The following is a 20,057-nucleotide window of genomic DNA, read 5'->3' as shown; positions in this document are numbered from 1 at the left end:
TTAGATGTACCATAAATCAGGGATAAAAAAGGGATAAAATAAACAAATACAGAAAACAACTTAAGGAAAAAATACAATAGTTTTACAAACATCAAATAATAAAGTCATTATTTAAATTTAAAATTATTTTTTTTAGATTGAAGATTATCGTGAATGTAATTATGATATATTTTGTTCACGTCTTAAAATTGTACTTTACATTAAAAGCCAAACACACACATTACATGAACACAAAAACCCACACGACTCCACAATACATTTTCCTAATACATTTCAAATGGATAAATAGTGTTGCGTTTTCAGTTTGAATTGCCATGTGAGAATTGCTTCGGTTGTTCTTACTACATAAATAAATCAAACAAAATCATGACCTTAAAAACATTTCCTCCCAAGCAGATAGCATTATTGAAATTTCAGAAGTAAAATGCCCTTTGACTTTCCTGAAATAGACTTGAGAATGAACGAGGGTCAACAGTGTGTGTGAGTGTGTGTGTGTGTGTGTGTGTGTGTGTGTGTGCGCGCGCGCGCGCGGGACGGGGAGGTTAGGCTACTCTGTGAACTTGAAGAGCAGTTTGTCATGCTAACCATGCTGGAGCTATTGAATTGACACACAGGGAGCAGAACTTTCACAGGACCTCGTCTTTTTTAATGCAAAACCAGTGAGACCCCGCACCCCCTGGGTTCATATAGCCTACATGTGTCTGTATGGCCCACCGCTCAATGCACTTGGGGGGCTACCATATTTTTTCTGGGAAACTTGATCACGCTAGTTAATAATCCCTGTGCAAAGGGTTTTAGTAACTCGTTTTATTATTTACAAGTGGAATAATGAAGCACCATTGCTGATTAATGTATAGAAATACATTTCCTTTAAGGAATAAGATAAGAGAGGCCACGTTATATATCGTGCGATTAGTACCTAACGATTACAGCGAGGCACGATATTTAGGCTCAGCGGGCCGAGTGCCTTAATTGCTTTAATAAAACATTTATATGAAAAAATTTAAGTAGGCCCGCCTACACTTTTTAAATAAAATGTCATTTTTATTATTTACAAATTAGGGTAAATAGAATTCTGCCGCTAACATTGTAAAATAGATCTGCACGATAATGTGTTATTTCGCGTCAAATCTGTATTGACCAATCAGATGTCAGGACCGGAAAGCCTAACCATAAAATTATAACGATTTATTAATTAAATGTGATTGTTCAATTTATTTCAACCTGCAGTTGAACTTGAAAATATAAGATATTTTGACATTTAAAGTACGATTATTTTAGTTTCAGGGAACATTTTTATTATCAGCAGATTGTCGCATTTTTTTTAAAACAGTAAACACCTATTCCTGTTTTTGCTTTTATTCTGTTCACCTAACCAGTTTATTTGTGAATTTCTTCTGTCTGTGTCTTGATAATACATCAAATGGCTTGTTTGAATCAAACAGCCGTGCATTATTCGCAGTCTATAATCTTCAAATTGTAGAGGAAGGGTCACTTCAATTATGTGTCATTTATTTTCAAATCATATGGGTGAGTCTAAGAGAATGCAGACTTACACTTGGAACAATAGTAGGGTGACAGCATTTGATTGGCTAAGAGGAAACTCGGGCTGCACGCTTCTTCTAATGGAAGAACCAATCACGGTTCAGTAATGCTTTGACCCTGAACGCTTTCACTGCACCACCCGCTGATAAGTAGCAACATGCTCTTTCATATAAAATTAACAAGAACGTAGAAACGCGGGAAAGGCGAAAACAGGGGTAGATGCAGGTTAGCAGCTAAGTGTAAAAATACGAGCCGTGTAAATAGAGATTTTTTTTTCCCTCAGAAAATGACATTTGTATTGTGTGTTAATAATTTTACGTTTTTGAGTTTTTTCTTGCCTTTTTTTTACAAGCCTTTCCATAATGTCATGTGGGGCATTTTAATGCTGCGGTAATTTATTGAAGGTTCTAGTGGATGCTGCCAAAAATGGCATAATGGGACGTCGCTCACAAATAACACAGAGTGCCGCATTTGTTTTAACCTGAAGGAAGCAGATTGTGTTTTTAGGACCGTTTTCTCTTTTTGCACTGATTTTCTGGTTGCCTTCTTCAAGCCATGTGTAAATTATTCATGCGTCATTTAAATACATGCAAATGAGATTTCACCCCTCCCTGGGACCCTGTTCTGTAGAAACAACCTTGGGTTTGGGAAGAAAAGCAGCCTGGAAGTTGAGGAAAGACAGAAGTTTCTCATCTCTAACAATCACTGAGCTGATTAATTAACAGGCAAAGAATTCAAGATAAACTTTACGTTTCAACTCACACAATATCTAAGGAGAATTGGGGACCAAATGATTTTTTATTTTGAATTTTAGATATTATTCTATATTGCATTTACATATATAAATATGTTTTGGTATCGTTTAATTCATTTGTTAGTGTTGTAATAAATAATTTATTTATTACAAAGCCTTGTAATAAATAAAAAAAATCATCCTGATTTTTTCCTCAGCAACTTATATTGATCCTCCATATATATATATATATATATATAAATGAGGAATTTATGTTACAAGGGCACATATAAGGTCAAGTTCAGGCCAGAATCTATTTAGGGTTTTTGTCAACACATTGAATTGCTTTATAATACCGCCACCTAGTGGTAGTGGCCAAACTCACTATGATTTGACGCGTCCTTTTAGTTGGAGAAATATTAGGCTAATTAACTCTATGATATTGTAAGATCTAAATTTTGGTTAAAATTAGATGAGAATGATTTTTTTTTACATCTACAATCATTTATCAGAGTCTTTTAATACGCACAGAATTATATCTTTGATAATCAATGTAAGGATACCTTAGCCTTTGCTGCCACCTAGTGGTGTGAAAATGGGGGTTAAAGCACGTCATCATTTAGAAAACTATTTAAAAACCCGAATAAAATCTTTAAAATATTTTTTTCCAAAATTTTTCAACTAATTAAAGCAAATTAGTGCTTCTATAAATAATTAAACTGGGAATCGTGGTAATTGCACGTATAGTTGTTTGTTGCTTTTTCATATTACATATTTCTGTATTTTCTATTTTCTAAAATTATTATTAATAATTATTATTATTACCAGAATTATTGTATTATTTTATGCATAATAAAATAATATATAGAGTGATAATATATATATATATATATATATATATATATATATATATATATATATATATATATATTAATTGATATGTTTGACTATTTGTTTTGTATTGAAATCTTTGTTGTTAAAATTTTATTTTGTTAATATGTCACTTGAAGATGTAACCCACGCCTTTAATAACCCCACATCATGTAAACATAAACTTAATTTAGGATAATAACTGATGAAGTTAGATTAAGATTAGCCTATTACTGTCCTCTAATTCCAGGTTAATGGTTTTCTACTTTGAAAAAGGGAGGAAAAGGGCTGATATTTGAACTTACCTCTCTTGTGTTTCTTAAGAAATTGCATAGCCTATTTTTATATATGTAGGCTATAATTTAACTATACCCCTAATTATGTCTTAGAATTGAGATATGATTGTAAACCATAGTAAAGTGCTGGAAATTACATCACTAGTTAAATAGTATGGTGTGTTATTATTTACTAACCGAATTAGAAATATTCATTTTCTAAAATGTATTGGCCTGGAAATATGAGGTTGTTGATTATAATAGTATTGTGCTCAATGAGCTGTCATACCTCAAAACAACCAATAGATGTCACCGGATATCCAATCAAGCTATGGATGGATTCCGATCCTGAGATATTTCTTTTAGCAATATAATATAATCTCATGTGGCCGACAGTGTATATGTGATCGTTTTACTTCATGATAAGAATTGTAGACACTGAAAATGTGAAACTAGAGGAATCATTTTTGGATGATAGCCTACCATACTATGGAATCACATTAAAAAAAAAAAGCCTAAAATTTGGTGCAAGTCCAAACCACAGCTGATCACGGCATGAAAGTAAAATGAAAGTTTAGTAAACAACTTGTAAAACTCTTCTAAAACTTTTCAAATGCTTTTAATATTAATATATTTTCATTTTTACCCTCTAAATAACTATAATATGTTTGTACTACTGAAAATACAAATAAAGTTTGGTTTGGAAAACAATGCGACGTCTCCCTATTTCCGTTTGCCGGTGTTCTGCTTCCGGTCTGTCTTAAAAATCTTTTTGCATACAGTTAACTAGAGTTTAAAATGAGCTCCGGTTCGACCTGTGCTGTATCTGGTTGCTACAACAACTCGAAAAAACTCAAGGGTTTTCAAGAAAATATCTGTATTGAACACCAGAAAATCAGGAATGAATGTCCGTGTCCAGCGCCGTATGCATTACACTGTATGCCGACGAAAGAGGAGAGGAAACAGGCTTGGCTTGCGGCTCTGAAATTAAAAAATCCTCCGAAGAGAGTTTATGTGTGTTCGTTTCATTTTGTCGATAAAAAGCCCACGGAGCTGCACCCGGATCCTGAGCTATACCTGGGTCACAGTCGACCTCAACAAGGCAAACGAAAACTAATTCAGGAAGCTGACGGACTTGGTATGTTTATGAAATTCAGTCATTTTATTGATCTTTTCTAAGACATAAAACCACGATGTATAAGACTGTTATCATGGTATTAGTATTAGTTTGAGTCTGCTTTCACAGACGGCGTTGCAACGTGGTTTCTGTTACTTTTCTCAGCGCTTGTCAGGATGGACAAATTAGAGTCGTTTGTGATTACAGGACGAGTTTGTATTTAATTAATATTTTATTGATATTTGATAATATTTGAAGCTGAATAGATTAAAACAATTATACTTTTTAGTATACACATGTCTACAATAAGACAAAAGTTTCATGAGAGTTTAATGCAGGGGCATTGGACAATTCACTTTTGTGAGCCGTAGAGCGCCCCCTGTTGGAATACAACTTTTTGTCCTGCAGTTTGGAATGAGATATATATAGTTGAAAATTATTAAAATAAAAGTTATAGGATGAAGTCAGGTAAAATTGGCCAGAATATGTTGGAGTGTTCTAGAATTGTGTTTAAGATTCAGTAGCAAATATCTAAATCACTGTACATTTCTTTAAAACTTTTGCCACAACTGAACTGGACATGAAGCAATTTAATTTACGTAAGTGAAATTTGTATCTTGACATTTTAAATAAGACTGATTTTCAAAAGGACTAAAGTATTTTCAAATCAATGTCATTACTTGTATGGAGAAAAAATATTCTGGATGCAAGTGTTTTTGTTTGTTTGTTTGTTTGTTTGTTTTTTAAACCAGGTAAGTAACTTAAAATCAAGATTTTTATTTATAATTATAGCAAGAGGAATTTATGGTACAACTTGTGTTTAATAAAATATATCCTAATTTAATGATTTTTACAACATTTATTGATTTAATTTTGAGTAATTTAGCCCTTTGTAATATTTTGGTGATTTTCTTTTATTGAAACAACATTTTTGGAACAGTCCAGATTATTATATTTTAATAGTTTTTTGCTTTTGCATTTTTATAGTCATTAACTATTTTTGTATTATAAGAAATTAACATTTTGTTTGTTGTCTGACCATTTCATTGATAAATATCCAGTTTGACTGACTGTCAACAGAATACAACAGTAACTGTAGTAACTAGGTATTTAGTCAGAAACTATGGTTACCTTAGTAAATACTTGTAAGGGTGACTATGGGGTCAAAATTAAAATGTTTGGATGCTCTTCCTCATATAAGTCCCCTCTTCATATGGGCCAGTGCGCCACTGCGCATGCGCGTTGCGGTGACTCGGGTCCATGTGTAGGCAGCAGCGAGGATCTTTATTTGGCGACCGGAGCGGCAGCGGGCAGGGCAGATAGACAGTGAGGGGATCCCCGGGATAGTTTTACACCAAAATACTAGGGTAAATAACAACAACTATACGCGTGGAGGGCCCTCAGAAGACCAATAAGCGTTTCATCTTCTCAGTAAGTTCTTATTAAGAGAGATTGAGTGATACTGGAGGGTTTCAGAGTGTTTAGACTTCACATTAGCTTTGCTAGCAACTGGACTGTTGAGTTAAACAGAGGATTTACAAACTTAACCATCAATTACATCAAATAAATTTGACAGATTCCATCTAAATATATTGATACCGATACAATGCGATATAATAATCAACTTTATAGAAGAAACTTCTCAGTTGTTTTCTTTTTGAGGAAAATAAACTAGTCATTTAGCTCGCCTGCTAATTGGAGTTGATGAGTAAGTCAGCATTAGCTGATGTTAGCCGGGTTAGCTAACTAGTTTTGCTTCCTCAGCACTAAACTCACCGGGGTTTTATTTATTTAAGAATTGGTTTGTTGCCACTGAGCTTTACCAAACTCAAACTCCTTTTTAAACACAAGTTAAGAAATGTTGGATTTTATCATTAGATTATCTGTCAGAAATTGATGTGTTTATGACCATTGTATTGAATTGGAGTAATGCAGGGAAGTGTTAACAGTTTAAGGGATATGGGGAGTTAAATTGACCCATTTAATCCGATATTCTCCCAGATAAGTGGGCACGTGTATTTTACTCCTTGAAAAGAGAAACAAACTTTATATTTTTTTAAAGTTATGAAAATATGTGTTTTATTCCTGCTCACAATTGAAACCAATAGTAAACTACAGAGGTAAAATTGCACCGTTGGTCAGTAAGACCCAAGAAAGTTGAAAACAATAAAGCATAGTTACACATACTATAAGGCAATTTTACTTTCACTTTCTCTTAATTTAGCAGTACATTGAAATATTCAGTATTATTAAGTTTGTCAAAATGAGCCTCTAAGTTTCCCACTGCTCACAAATGTCTGTTTACATTATGTTGCGATTATAATTTATATGAGACAGAGCTGTCGTAATACTATTTTAATAATAGACCCTTTAAATATATATACCAAATGTGGTGGTGGTATCTGTGTTATGACATGTTTTACATGCTTTCTTTTCTGGACCTTTGACACAGACTTCATTTTTCAGAGAGGGCAAACTGGTCATGTGATATTTACACCAGCCATGTAAAAGTGTTCATGTGAAACCAAGACAGTCTGAACTTTCATTTACAGTGTCCACTGCTATTAGATGTTTAAATGGGTCTAAATGGCTTATTATGGTCATATTAGGTTCTATCATAGTACCATTTTTAAAAATTGTTTTATTGGTTTATGCTGTTAGATTTGTGGCTAATAACATGTAAGCCGTCAGTTCAGAGGTTGAGACTAAGGGCAGAGTTCCACTAGTTTTGGCTAGTTGTCCTACTGTTGAAATTTCATGTAGTGTATCTTAATTTGATGTTTTTGACAATATTTACACACTACCATTCAAAAGGTTTGGGTCAGCAAGGATACATTAAATTGATCAAAAGTGACACTAAAGACATTGATAATGTTACAAAAGACTTCTATTTGTAATAAATGCCGTTCTTTTGAACTTTCTAATCAACAAAGTATCTTGAAAAAAGGTATCATAGTTTCCTTGGAAATATTACGCTGCACAACTGCTTCAACATTGATGATAATAAGAAATGTTTCTTGAGCAGCAAATCAGCATATTAGAATGATTTCTGAAGGATCATGTGACACTGAAGACTGGAGTAATGATGCTGAAAATTCAGCTTTAACATCACAGGAATAAATTACATTTTAAAATATATTAAAATGGTAAACAGTTATTTTAAATTGTAATAATATTTCACAATATTACAGTGTTTACTGAATTTTTGATCAAATAAATGCAGCCTTGGTGAGCAGAAGAGACTTATTTCAAAAACATTAAAAAATTGTACTAACCCCAGACTTTTGAATAGTAGTGTTTCGGTTTCAAATAGTTTCTGATGTCAACTTTCCTAAAGGATTTTGTGTTGTTTATGTGCATGCTTAATTGTTTTGTTAATTATGTTCTGGTTAATAGTGTTCTAATGTTTGAACTCAGTAAACGTATACAAATGGACCCAAGATGAATTTAGCATCTGTGTTGGTTATGAAATGCCAGTTGTTTCAGTTCTGAGACTTTGGACTTGGTGTAAAAGTGTAACTGACCGTCTGCTGTTTGTCAGCTCTGATGATGTATGATCTGATGATGTATGATATCAGATGATATCATGATCCTGCTGAAATACTTTTCTCATGGTGGAGCAGAGGTGTAGTTAGAGGTTGGTCTGCATGGGTGTGGTGGTTGTGGTGGCTTAAGTTGTTTTGTCTGAAGGATAACTTGAGGTGGCTTTTTGTAAATAAATTGGGTGGGACCAATTTAGTGTCACTAGAAACCACCAAATATAATCATACTACATAAAAAATTACTTGCAAACTCTTTGATTTCAGCCCTACCACAAAGAATTTCCCAATATGCTCCTGTCGGTATGTGCCGGGTGTTGTCGAATCCTGGCATACCATGTTGAGCGTCTATTAGGCAACCAGCTAAGCCACTTGGCACCACTCATGTGAGTCGTAGTGGGCATGTCTCTCTCAGTCTCATGCCACGCCAAGGACAAGCCTGAATACCAGTGGGGTTCTCCATAAGAGACTTGTTAAAGAATAATAGTTTTGTTTTCAAGTATATTTAGCAGAAATGAGGGGCTGGGTGTCATATTTAGGATTGTTAGAGATCCATGCATCTGTACCTGAGAAACACACCAGAGCCGCTGTATCTGAGATGGTGGCTGCTGGTAAACAGGAAGGGCTGGAGACTGATACATGGCCACTGCAATCTAGCAAGATCTTTTTAGTGTTCTATCTCAACTTCCTGATAACGTCAGATGAGGAAAGTCAGGGGAAGAGAGACTTGTAGATGTGTAAAATAAAGGACACTAGCTACGTTTACATGGACTCCTTTTGTTGAAATCATTCCGATTGATGATTCTGAACTTAGTGTTTACAAAAAGCTAAATAAAGTGATTGGGTTGATGTGTGTGTTTAAATGTCACAAGCTTCAAATCGGAATTGATTTTTTGACATGCGCTCAATGCACGAATATACAGAGTTACCTGCTGTTTGCGCATACTAATCATCCTCCTACCATTGTTTCTTTTCTTTGTTTTAAAAAGCAGACTTAATATTTATCTATATTGGGTCCTAATTAGGAGACGACAAGCACATGAATTGTTGTCATGCTGCTTATATTTATCAAACAATAAAAATGGCCATTCCTGCACCCAAAACAAGGTATCTGTGAATGAGAGTGAGAAGGACTGGTGGGACGATGTCCTGCACCACTTTACAGACAATAAATGGAAGGAGAATTTTAGATTGACATGACAGTCATTTATGACACTTCATTCAACAACAACAGCTCGTTCTGTGTGTCATATGTCATTAAAGGGTTAGTTCACCCAAAAATGAAAATAATGTCATTTATTACTCACCCTCATGCCGTTCCACACCCTTAAGACCTTTGTTCATCTTCAGAACACAAATTAAGATATTTTTGTTGAAATCCGATGGTTCAGTGAGGCCTGCATAGCCAGCAATGACGTTTCCTCTCTCAATATCCATTAATGTACTAAAAACATATTTAAATCAGTTCATGCAAGTACAGTGGTACAATATTAATATTATAAAGCGACAAGAATATTTTTGGTGCGCCAAAAAAAACAAAATAACGACTTATGTAGTGATGACCGATTTCAAAACACTGCTTCATGAAGCTTCGGAGCATTATGAATCAGCGTGTCGAATCATGATTCGGATCGCGTGTCAAACTGCTGAAATCACGTGACTTTGGCGCTCCGAACCGCTGATTGAACCACTGTACTCACATGAACTGATTTAAATATGTTTTTAGTAGAGATGCACCGATGTATCGGCCGATAAAAGCTATTATTATCACTATCGGCCATCGGCCGATTGTTTAAAAATGGCCTATGATCAGGGCCGATCATATCCTGTCAATCAAAAGGGTGCGGAAAAACGTGTTCAGACTGCAACTCATACATACTATACGTGAAGAAAATCACTCTTGTGTTGAATTTCTTCTTCTTCTTCTTGGCAGTTGGCAAACCAGCTTTTGTGTTGAATTTTAACGCATTAACAGTTTAAAAATAGTGACACTAAAGCAGGCTCTTTTTGACCCTATGAATCACCCGTATTTCAAGCCAGGGTTGCCAGGTCTGCGTTTTTATTTTTATTTTTTGCTACATCAAATATAATTTGTAGCGCCTCCCGTCCAATAATCGCAAAAGGCTTTGTGCTTTGTTACTTCTGATAAGAAAAGTTTCAGTTTTCAAATTCTGTCTATTTTATCATGAAATTCAAACAAATGGCATTTTGACGCTCTTAAATGTGACTTGTCAGATCGCTGTAATGCCTCAGTTCAGGCGGCAGCTCTGAGCGCGAGTCTTGTCTTCCTCTTCAATGCAAGTTATATCTCGAAAAACATGAATGAACATCAAAGGTATGTTGAAAGATATAGCCTAGTACAACTTACCGGAATGTATCATGTCTCATGTAATCACTTTATTTGTGCTTCAACCGCGGAAATACGTCAATAAAACAGCTTGTGAACAATGTCACATCATGTCAAATTTACCTCAGGAATGTTTTCCAATGTTCACAGTTCCTTAGCTATCTATCTATCTATCTATCTATATATATATATATATAACACTAGAGAGGAGCTTATTTACGGTTAATTATGTTTGTGTAAATTTGCCATGAAGACAACAAGTGCTTATGAAAACTACCTTTTGTGATACTAAGTTTTATAAACATTTCAGTTTTTATTTAAGTGTAATTATTATATCTGAAAATAAACAGCAGCTGAATATAATACCTCTGTTGTTAATTGTAACCACTAATATTGTAGTGTACCAAATGAGAGGGTTCCCTGTATAGTTTGCAACATTATTTGGGAGAGATTTTTTTTTCCTTAAGAAAAACCAAACTATCGGCATTGGCCGATATCATTCTGAATAATCAGCTATCGGTATTGGCAGAGAAATTTAGTATCGGTGCATCTCTAGTTTTTAGTACATTAATGGATATTGAGAGAGGAAATGTCATTGCTGGCTATGCAGGCCTCACTGAGCCATCGGATTTCAATAAAAATATCTTAATTTGCATTCGGAAGATTAACGAAGGTCTTACGGGTGTGGAACGGCATGAGGGTGAGTAATAAATGACATTATTTTCATTTTTGGGTGAACTAACCCTTTAAGCCATTCCTACATCTTTACACATGCTCAGAACTTCCCAGTTTTAGTTTTTCAGTCCTATCAAGTGTTTACATGTCCTCTCGATTGGATTAGAAAAGGTTTAAACCACCCCTTACAATCCGAATGAAATTAATAAAACTTCCCATTATGTGACTTTTTTTTATTCCGACTGTGCTACTAGTTTGATTACAGTTGGATTATTAGGGCCTAATACTAGCCACATTTACATGTACAATTTTTGTTTCAATCAGAATTAAATCATTCTGATTGATGAATCCCAACATAGTGTTTATATGAACGTGGAAAAAAGTAATCTGGTTGATGTGGGAGTTTGTCACAAGCTTAAAATCGGATTGAATCGTTTGACATGCGCACACTAGGCGAATATACAGAGTTTCCCCCTGTTGTTGCATGCCAACCATCCCCATTTTCTTTATTTTAAAAAGCAGACTTGGTGTTTATCTATTTCGGGTCCTAATTAGGAGATGACAAGCACACGAGAAGCTTATATTAATCAAGCAGTAAAGTCGTCCATTCCCGTGCCTAAAACAAGGTGTCTGCAGATTAGAGTCAGAAGCAGCAAGCACTTGTGGGACAACGCTGTCCTCTACCACTTCACAGATGATGATTTGAGAGAGAATTTTAGATTGACACTACAGTCATTTTATTATATTCAACAACAGCTCCTTCCGTCAGTGCGTCATTCGTCATTACGCCATTTCTACCTCATTGCAGATGCGCAAAACTTCCCAGTTTCGTTTTGCAATCCGATCAAGTGTTTACATGTTCTCACGATCAGATTAGAAAAGGTTTGTCCTACCCCTCTCAATCCGAATGAAATTTCAGTTTGTTTGGGCATTTTTATTCTGATTGAGGTGTTTACATTAGGGATGTCAATTTAAACAAATTCCCATGATCAGTTGTCATTTAAATTAACAATCAATTAATCGATTAATTGTTAGCCTTAATACTGCAATATGCATCTACTGCAGTGGCTTATAGTCAACAGCATGACAGGGTGTGCAAATGCTACTCAAAACACCATGTTCCTCACCAAATGAATGAGAAGGGTTTTAATTTAAATAAAGGGCTAGTAGGATTGTAAAATGAGTTGATGTGATTGATAATTTATTAAATTACTTATTTAATAATCAAATATAATGACTAATACAACGTGTCACCAGCGCCACCTCAGATGCGTGCTTATCAGAATGTACTCCTGTTGTGAACGTGCACTTCCTGGAACAACGCGCTGAAAACGAATTCACTAAATGTTCTCATTAATGTTATGTAATATGACAGTCCCAATCATAGTTATTATTAGTCGTGCATTGCTGTTTGAGCTGCGCGAGCCGTGCGCTGAATGAACACCGGTAAACTGGAGCACTTTGCTAGCGCATTATTTTACTCAAAGAAATGCATCCTTTAAACGCAGATTAATCACATATATATATATATATATATATATATACAAAATAAACATAATATTATGCACAAAATGATGCAAATGTACAAGGGAACTTGAACTTATGTGCTATTCAGAATGTCACGTTGTGAACGCACTCTTCCTGGAGCAACACGATGAAACAACTAAACAACAAATAAACACAAATAATTCACAATGTTTTATTACAGTATTGTTCTCTTTATAATGTTATGCAATATGACAGTCCCAATCATAATCATTATTAGTTGTGCATCGCTGTTTGAGCTGCATGCGCTGAAGCTAAATATGATCACCGGTATGCTTTACTACAGCGTTAATTCTTAACCAAATGCATCCTATATGAGAGAAATCACATATAGATAGGCCTACACAAAATAAACACAATATTAAAACTTACATTTGCACAAAGCAAAAGGCTGTGAATGCACACGCAAACTAGTCATGATAAAGGTGTAACTCTAGCTGTAAAGTGGTCCCAAACATAACTCCGGCGCGCTTGCTTCATTTTTCCTCGTGTCTGCTTTACATGTTTCGCGGTTGAGCAGCACGCACATGCATGAACCTGCTTAATCGACGATCGATAAGTTTTATCGATTAAATGTATTATCGACAATCAATCGTCAATTAATCGTTAACATCCCTAGTTTACATAGAGCATTTTCATTCGGATTGGACATTTAAACCGACTATAATCGGAATACAATGCAATGTAATGGTTTTTTTTTGTTTGTTTTTTTTTAAAGACAATTCTGTCTTGGCTGTAGACCAAAAGTACATGCCTTTGTATTAGAGTTCGAGTGCTTCACTTTCAGCTGACTGTCATTATCAGTAAGGTGTGGTTTTGTGTAGAGGGAATCCTGCCAGATAAAAAACATTTATTTCTTGTTGGTTTTCTTGGAAATCACCACCATTTTGCTGGGTTCATAAAAATGGAATTATGAAATAAACTGTCTGTTACTTACTGTTACTATAAACTGTTTATTACTTGTTAATTAAATAGTAAATAGATCTGAATATATCTTTTTCGTCACACAGATATTAGTTTTGTATTGGCACAGTTTGGAAATGTAAAATAGTGTCCTTTGTCTCCTTTGTGCATAATTTATTATTTGGTTATTGTTATTGGAGGGAAAAAGGTTGTTGTTGTTGTTGTTGTTGTAATAATAATAATAATAATAATTATTATTATTATTGGGCATAATTAATCATTATAATTTCCTGAAGTTCAAAATCAAACAGTGACTTGCTTTTGAATTTAACAAAACAAATTGAGTTGCTGACGATTTGTGTTTTGTTGTATATTATATTAAATTGTAAATTTAATATCGTATACAATATACTCTTAATATATATACTTAAGAAAAACAGTTAAATTTTAAGTTATTTTTTTTTTTTTTAAGTTAAAATACTTTCTAGTATCTTATTTTAATATGCAGAAACAAGAGTACTTGGGGCTTATTTCGTTTACGAATGTGTAAGGTTTTTTTTTTTTTTTTTTTTGCCAAAACATGATAATTCAAAGTTTCACGTATAGAGTTGTTTAAATGATCAAAGATAATGGTTTGGTGGTGCAGAAATTAGGTTAACTTTTTAAAATAGCATACTGTTGCCCAAGCAAAAGCATGAAAATTGGTGTAAAAATCAATTTCTAAAAAAAAAATTGTAACACCCTTTATTTCATAGATTTGTTACAATGTATGTTCATGTTGTTATTTAAAAAAAAAACAGCAGAAAAGTTTTTTTATTCCCACATATTAACTATAAATGCTAAGAACTTAATTAACTAGTTTTGCTTCTGTTCATTTAGTTGTACCATAGGCAGGTTAAGCTCACTTGTATAGTAAGATTTTGCCAGAAAAAGGTTTAGATTTTTTTTTTTGTTTTTTTTTTTTTGTTAATCATCTCTAATGTAAAACATTGTGTAATTTTAAACTGCTGAATTTCTCTTTTTTTTTTTTTTTTTTTTTTATGCAACTCTTGTATAACTTTTAACTCTGCTCTTGCCATGAAAATAGCTTCCGTTGCTGACTTGGCATTAAAATTTCTACTACTACCACCAAAGACAGGTTTAGTAGAGCCCATGATAATGGAAAAACAGTTTTTGACTGTAAATCAAGGCTAGTGAATTCAAGTTCTTGAATTTCAAGTTGTAATCATGGACAATCAAGAGAAAAGGAAAATTAAGTCTTGAGTAATAAACTGCATATTTATACTTCATATATGTATTTTTTTTTTTTTTTTTTTTTAAACCAATGTATTGAGTTGTGTAGGAAGGGTGTTTGTTATGAACCAAGAAGCTAATTCTGTGTTTTTCTAGAGTTTCTCCAGCAGTATTTTCCGCTGTGTGTCAAAGCTGGACTTTGCTGACACGGCAACTCTGGAACTCTCTGTGTGCCGTAGTGACATGAATACACCGTTAAGGTATTCATCCAGGAGCGAAGACTTATGGGCCCTCGCACACCTCGGACACACTGGGGCTTATTTGTTTTTCCCTATATGTCTGTTTTGCCCCAGCATAGAAGAGATGTTTGTGATGGTATTCAGGTCCTAGATACAGCTTGGGTTTTTTGTTGCCCGTCTTATTGTCTGCCATGTGCAAATCGTAATTCTGATCACTTGGTAAAGTAATAGCACACCTCTCCTCAACAAACTGCATGATTTATTGTATGGTACACCAGTGTACACCAAAATTAGTAAATTAAGATGTTGTTGCAAAGTTCAGAATCATGTCTGGGGTAATACGCTTCAATATTTGATCAAAATGCAGAAGTTTCCAAGATCAGACCAAGCCAATCCAATCCACTTGTTTCCTCTGTCAGTTCTTGTTGATCTGGCTCTCAGCCCAACAGACCAGAGAGATTAACTGCAGAATCCGGCTGCCATTCAAAAATAAGTTCTTCAATCTAAATTAAGTCTTCAGCCGATTAGTTAGGTTTGACAACGGGATTATGAAGGTGAACTGTCCGTATGGATTTGTTCATACATCCTGGATTTGTAATGATCAAATAGCTCTAATAGACCTACAATTTTTGAGTAGGTATGTGATTTTTACAGTCAACTAGTTGATTGGTTACTTTAACTAATTTATAATTGAGCTGGTTTGCATTTTAAAAGTTGCCACACCATTTTAAAAATGCAGCATTCATACGGGGCGTTAAAAAATGACAGCGACAGTGCTTAAAAGGGGATGAACTTAGACACAACTTTTTCAAGAGAGGTCTTTTTGCATGCTAATTAAACCACACAATATAATTAGGCTAATTGAATGTGTTTCTTAAGGGGCGTTTCCAAAATACATGTTCAGTGCCTTTTTAAAACATTTTTAAAAGGATTATTTTTTACTTGTCAAACCATCTTAAAAATGCAACACTCATGACAGGATGTTCAAAAAACATCTGTTTGAATGTGTTCAGCTATGGCAGTCGTGCTTTAAAGGGATTTAACCCTTCAAATATGACTTCTCTGAAATCGTTTTACTGTCATCTTTTAGCATGCTAATTTAAAATATCGAAGTTGAAAAAATACAAGTTGACCTCACTAATCAAAAAGTCATTCGTTGTGACAGTCCCTAGTAATTACTGTAAATTAAACTCACTTTGATGCCCCAGTGCTGGTTATTCTTATCTACCAATTTGGCTATAACTGATCTGAAGACCAGTATTGTAAATGTGTATGCGTCAGTGTACATTTGCACTCTAGTCTGTTTGAGATCACAGTGGGGGATGGGTAGATGCGCGTGCGTGTGTGTGCGCGTGTGTGTGTGTGTGTGTGTGCGTGTGTGTGTGTGTGTGTGTGTGTGTGTGCGTGTGTGTGTGTGTGTGTGTGTGTGTGGAGAGAGGGGGTGGCTGCTCGCGACTGTTCTTACAGCACAAGTTATTCTTTGTGCCCACATGAAAAGCAATCGTCTGTACTTTCTTTCTGTGTCGTCCTGTTGCTAGGGGGCACACCAGGTGGATCTTCCGGCAAATACAGGGTTAACAACGTCCATTTTGTTAGGTAACACCCTCGTGGCCTGATCTGTCTGTGGTGTTAAAATGGCAGGGCTTAACCCTTGATATGCAGGACTGGAGACGGCAGGGGCACCTTTGGCTCAGCCCTCTTGGCAGCCACTTTGCCATTGTTGGATGACAAGATGAGCTAGTTGTTAGAGAGCCAGAGGAACATCTGTAGTACGTTAGACTTACCTGGAACTTTGTTTTTCAATGCTTATCTGATTGTTTCAGAAATGTGTTGGTGACTCAATCAGGAAGTCCTTCTGAACTGGACAATCTCTGTTAAAGCAACTCTTCTGTCCTTCTCAGGAAACACTTAGACTTGGACACAATAATCCTGTGCAATCCTGTCTTGGTTCTCCTCTCTGTTTAAGGTGACCTGTGGCAATGTGCAAACTATTGGTGTTTGCTAATATGAGCATCGATTACATCGCTCGTACTTGGAGTTAACGGTTTCTCGAAACCCCTAATACTGTGTTAAACTTTAAAGTATAACTCACCCTGAAGAATATCAGTACTTAGGGGCTCATTTCACCTTGGTCTGTTAGTAACCGCCTAACAACCACTTTGCAATCCTTTGCAATAGGGGTGTGATGAGATCTCATGCCGCGAGATCTCGCAATATTAAAACGTGACGATATTTCTCGTCGAGGTGAAAAGCTGTTTTGCGATATCAGCGTGACTGAATTGAGTTTGTGACAAAATCTTTTATGGTGCTTGCATTATATTGCCTTTTACTGCATATTAGGGCTGCACGATATATCGTTTTAGCATCGAAATCGCGATGTGCGCATCCGCGATAGTCACATTGCAGGATGTGCGACGTCTAGTAGGGATCATTAATTGATTATTCAATTTCTGTACCTGAATACTGTTAGACTTACCTGAAATATATAAAGCACTATTTATTTAATTTGTATCTTTGTTCTATTATATTTATCTATGCTTGTAATTTGTTCATTATTTATTCACTCACCTACAAAATCACCCCAATCATCGTAGAATGATTAATACTTTTCAAATAGAGCTATTCAAGTCATCTGGTGATTTTTTTTTTTTTTTCATATCGCAATATATAAGCAGAAAAACAAAATATCGCAATGTCAGTTTTTTCCAATATCGTGCAGCCCTACTGCATATGATAATTCATACTCGGAAAGTAGAACTGAAGTGACATTCATTACAAGATTGATTAGTGTAGGGCTGTCACGATTTCTCGATTAAATATCGGGTTAAATCAAATACCGGAAGTGGGGCATTCCATGGATGAGAATCCATGAACCGCATTGAACTGAATCCATGAATTGAAAAACCGCAGAAAGCAGGGAAAAATAAATAAACAGGAAGTGGCAAAATTACGCAGTCTGTGATGGACAGATTGTTAACAGCAGGAAATCCAAACATTCGCTTTTCATCCATTGACCTCAAATATGGCTTATCAGTTGAAAATCAGTTGCGCTATTATTTGGCGCATATATAAGAGTTTGTGTGGAGAGCGCGCTTACTGCATGACATGAAGGTGCTGGTTTACTCGCATTTAACATAAAATACTCCGTCATTTTGGTCATACAGATAAGAGTAATGCAACATTCGAAATTGTAAATAGTTTGCTTTTAGTTGTTTAAACTCACAATAAAAACAAAGCATTGTGCTTTTGTAAAATAATGAAAACAAACAAGATGCGCTTTCTGCTGTCTTGGTCTCAGTGAACTTGATCTCGTCACAAAAATGAACTAAAACTCATCGTATACTTGCCTCACAGACATGAGAAATATATCTATGGATGGCTTGAAATTTCTACATTTTAAATGAACTAGACATGTGCTGATATTCGGTAATGTGATATATCACGATAATGAATATGCATGATATCGTTATCGTGGGCACTTCAAAATACCGTAAATAATAATTTATTACCAATTATAAAATTTTTTATAATGCATTTAAGAATACTTTCCCCATCAACCGTATAAAATGCACAACACCGCTGTATTCTGCGTCAAAGGGACACGTGCTCAGATGTAAACAAGCCCAACGTCCATGAGAAGCACATGGTGGAACGAGTGAAGGAGACGCGCTGAATGAAAGTGCACGTTCACTCTCTGACAGCAGAGGGCGCTGATGGAACAGCAGAATGCAGCGGTTACCCCGGAAACCCCGTAAATAAAGCAACTGTGCTAGTGAAGTTTTTAAAATGCTTCAAACAGCCATTCATTTTTTCGTAATCTCAGTGTTCATCACAGCACCAAATACGTAATACTTAAAGACTTAATAGGCTATTTATTTTCAAACTTAAACATTTTTATATTTTAGTCTGGACTACAACATGCTTAATGATTAGAAATGTTCTGATTATTTGTTATTGTTCAGTAAAACTTTGAGACATACGGCTTCATTAGTTAACATGTTAATTCATTATTACCAAACTGACAATGAAAAATACTTATAAAGCATTAATTATTCTTAGTTACTGTTTAATAACATTACTAAAATCAAAAGAACTTATTTAATAAACGTGAGATAAAACTAACAATGATAAGTTGTATTTCTTAACTAACATTGACAAAAAATAATACTTTCTGTAACAAATATAGCTATTGCTCAATCTTAATGTATTAAATAATGAGACCTTATTGTAAAGTGTTACCTGTTGTTCTTTAATCTGTTTGAAAATTCTACTTTACATATTTTTTGTGTATTGTATTATTGTATTTAAACATTCAGAGTTCTTTTTGTTATTACAAAAAGAGTTCTTCAAACCTGTTATACTATGACAACACTTTTTTGTGCAACTTATTTCAATATCGTGGTAATCCCGTAAACCGTGATAAAAGCTTCAGCAATTAATCGCAACATGAAAATTTGATACCGTCACGTGCTTAAAATGAACTGATTATGTTTTATATGTCATTTTATGTCATTATGTTTGCCGGCGCACTGCAGCAAGCTTTATTGCATGAGCTTGAACACTGATTAGGCTATGTATTATATAGGCGATTTAAAAACTCATTTTTATGACTTATATGGTTTATTAATATAAATGCGCGATTAGTCGACTGATCACTTAAATGAACTACTACTAGTTGACTAGAAAAATCTTTAGTCGAGGGCAGCCCTAATTTTAACAGTGGTGTTGAATAAAACCATAAAATTATGTAAACCAATTATTATTGCCTTGTTGTTATTATATATGTATTTTCAGTCATTTTTTTTAATGTGTATTATCTAGGGTCTATTTTTATTGCACAAAAAATAAAAAATATAAAATATCTGATTACTCAATTAAATAATTGACCAGTTACTTGATTACCAAAATAATCGTTAGTGACAGCCCTAGATTAATTAAGTAAAATGCAGTTGCATTGTTTTGCATTTCATGATTTTCAATCAAATAACACAATTTTTCATATATATAAAATATTTATTATTTTACCTTTTTCAAAT

General features: G+C 34.6%; 1 protein-coding gene across 8 annotated transcripts in view; it reads left to right on the top strand.

Moving 5' to 3' along the window:
• The window catches only part of gatad2ab (GATA zinc finger domain containing 2Ab), an 82,178-nt gene that overhangs the window by 44,752 nt on the left and 17,369 nt on the right, over positions 1-20,057 (top strand). Inside the window, exon 1 of one of the 8 annotated variants that reach the window (XM_051909409.1) lies at positions 4,208-4,561. The exons of 5 other annotated variants lie outside the window; for them this stretch is intronic. In XM_051909409.1, the coding sequence (XP_051765369.1) occupies positions 4,222-4,561 (340 nt within the window). In that variant the 5' untranslated portion in view covers positions 4,208-4,221. Of the gene's footprint in view, positions 1-4,207; positions 4,562-5,779; positions 5,972-20,057 lie in introns of those variants that run through there. 2 more of the 8 variants (XM_051909416.1, XM_051909415.1) reach the window with 2 other exon arrangements.

Source organism: Ctenopharyngodon idella, chromosome 10 (assembly GCF_019924925.1).
Source record: "Ctenopharyngodon idella isolate HZGC_01 chromosome 10, HZGC01, whole genome shotgun sequence".
NCBI classification, from domain to species: domain Eukaryota; kingdom Metazoa; phylum Chordata; class Actinopteri; order Cypriniformes; family Xenocyprididae; genus Ctenopharyngodon; species Ctenopharyngodon idella.
Note: the sequence above shows the minus strand (reverse complement) of the source record. Positions and strands in the feature narration are given on the sequence as shown.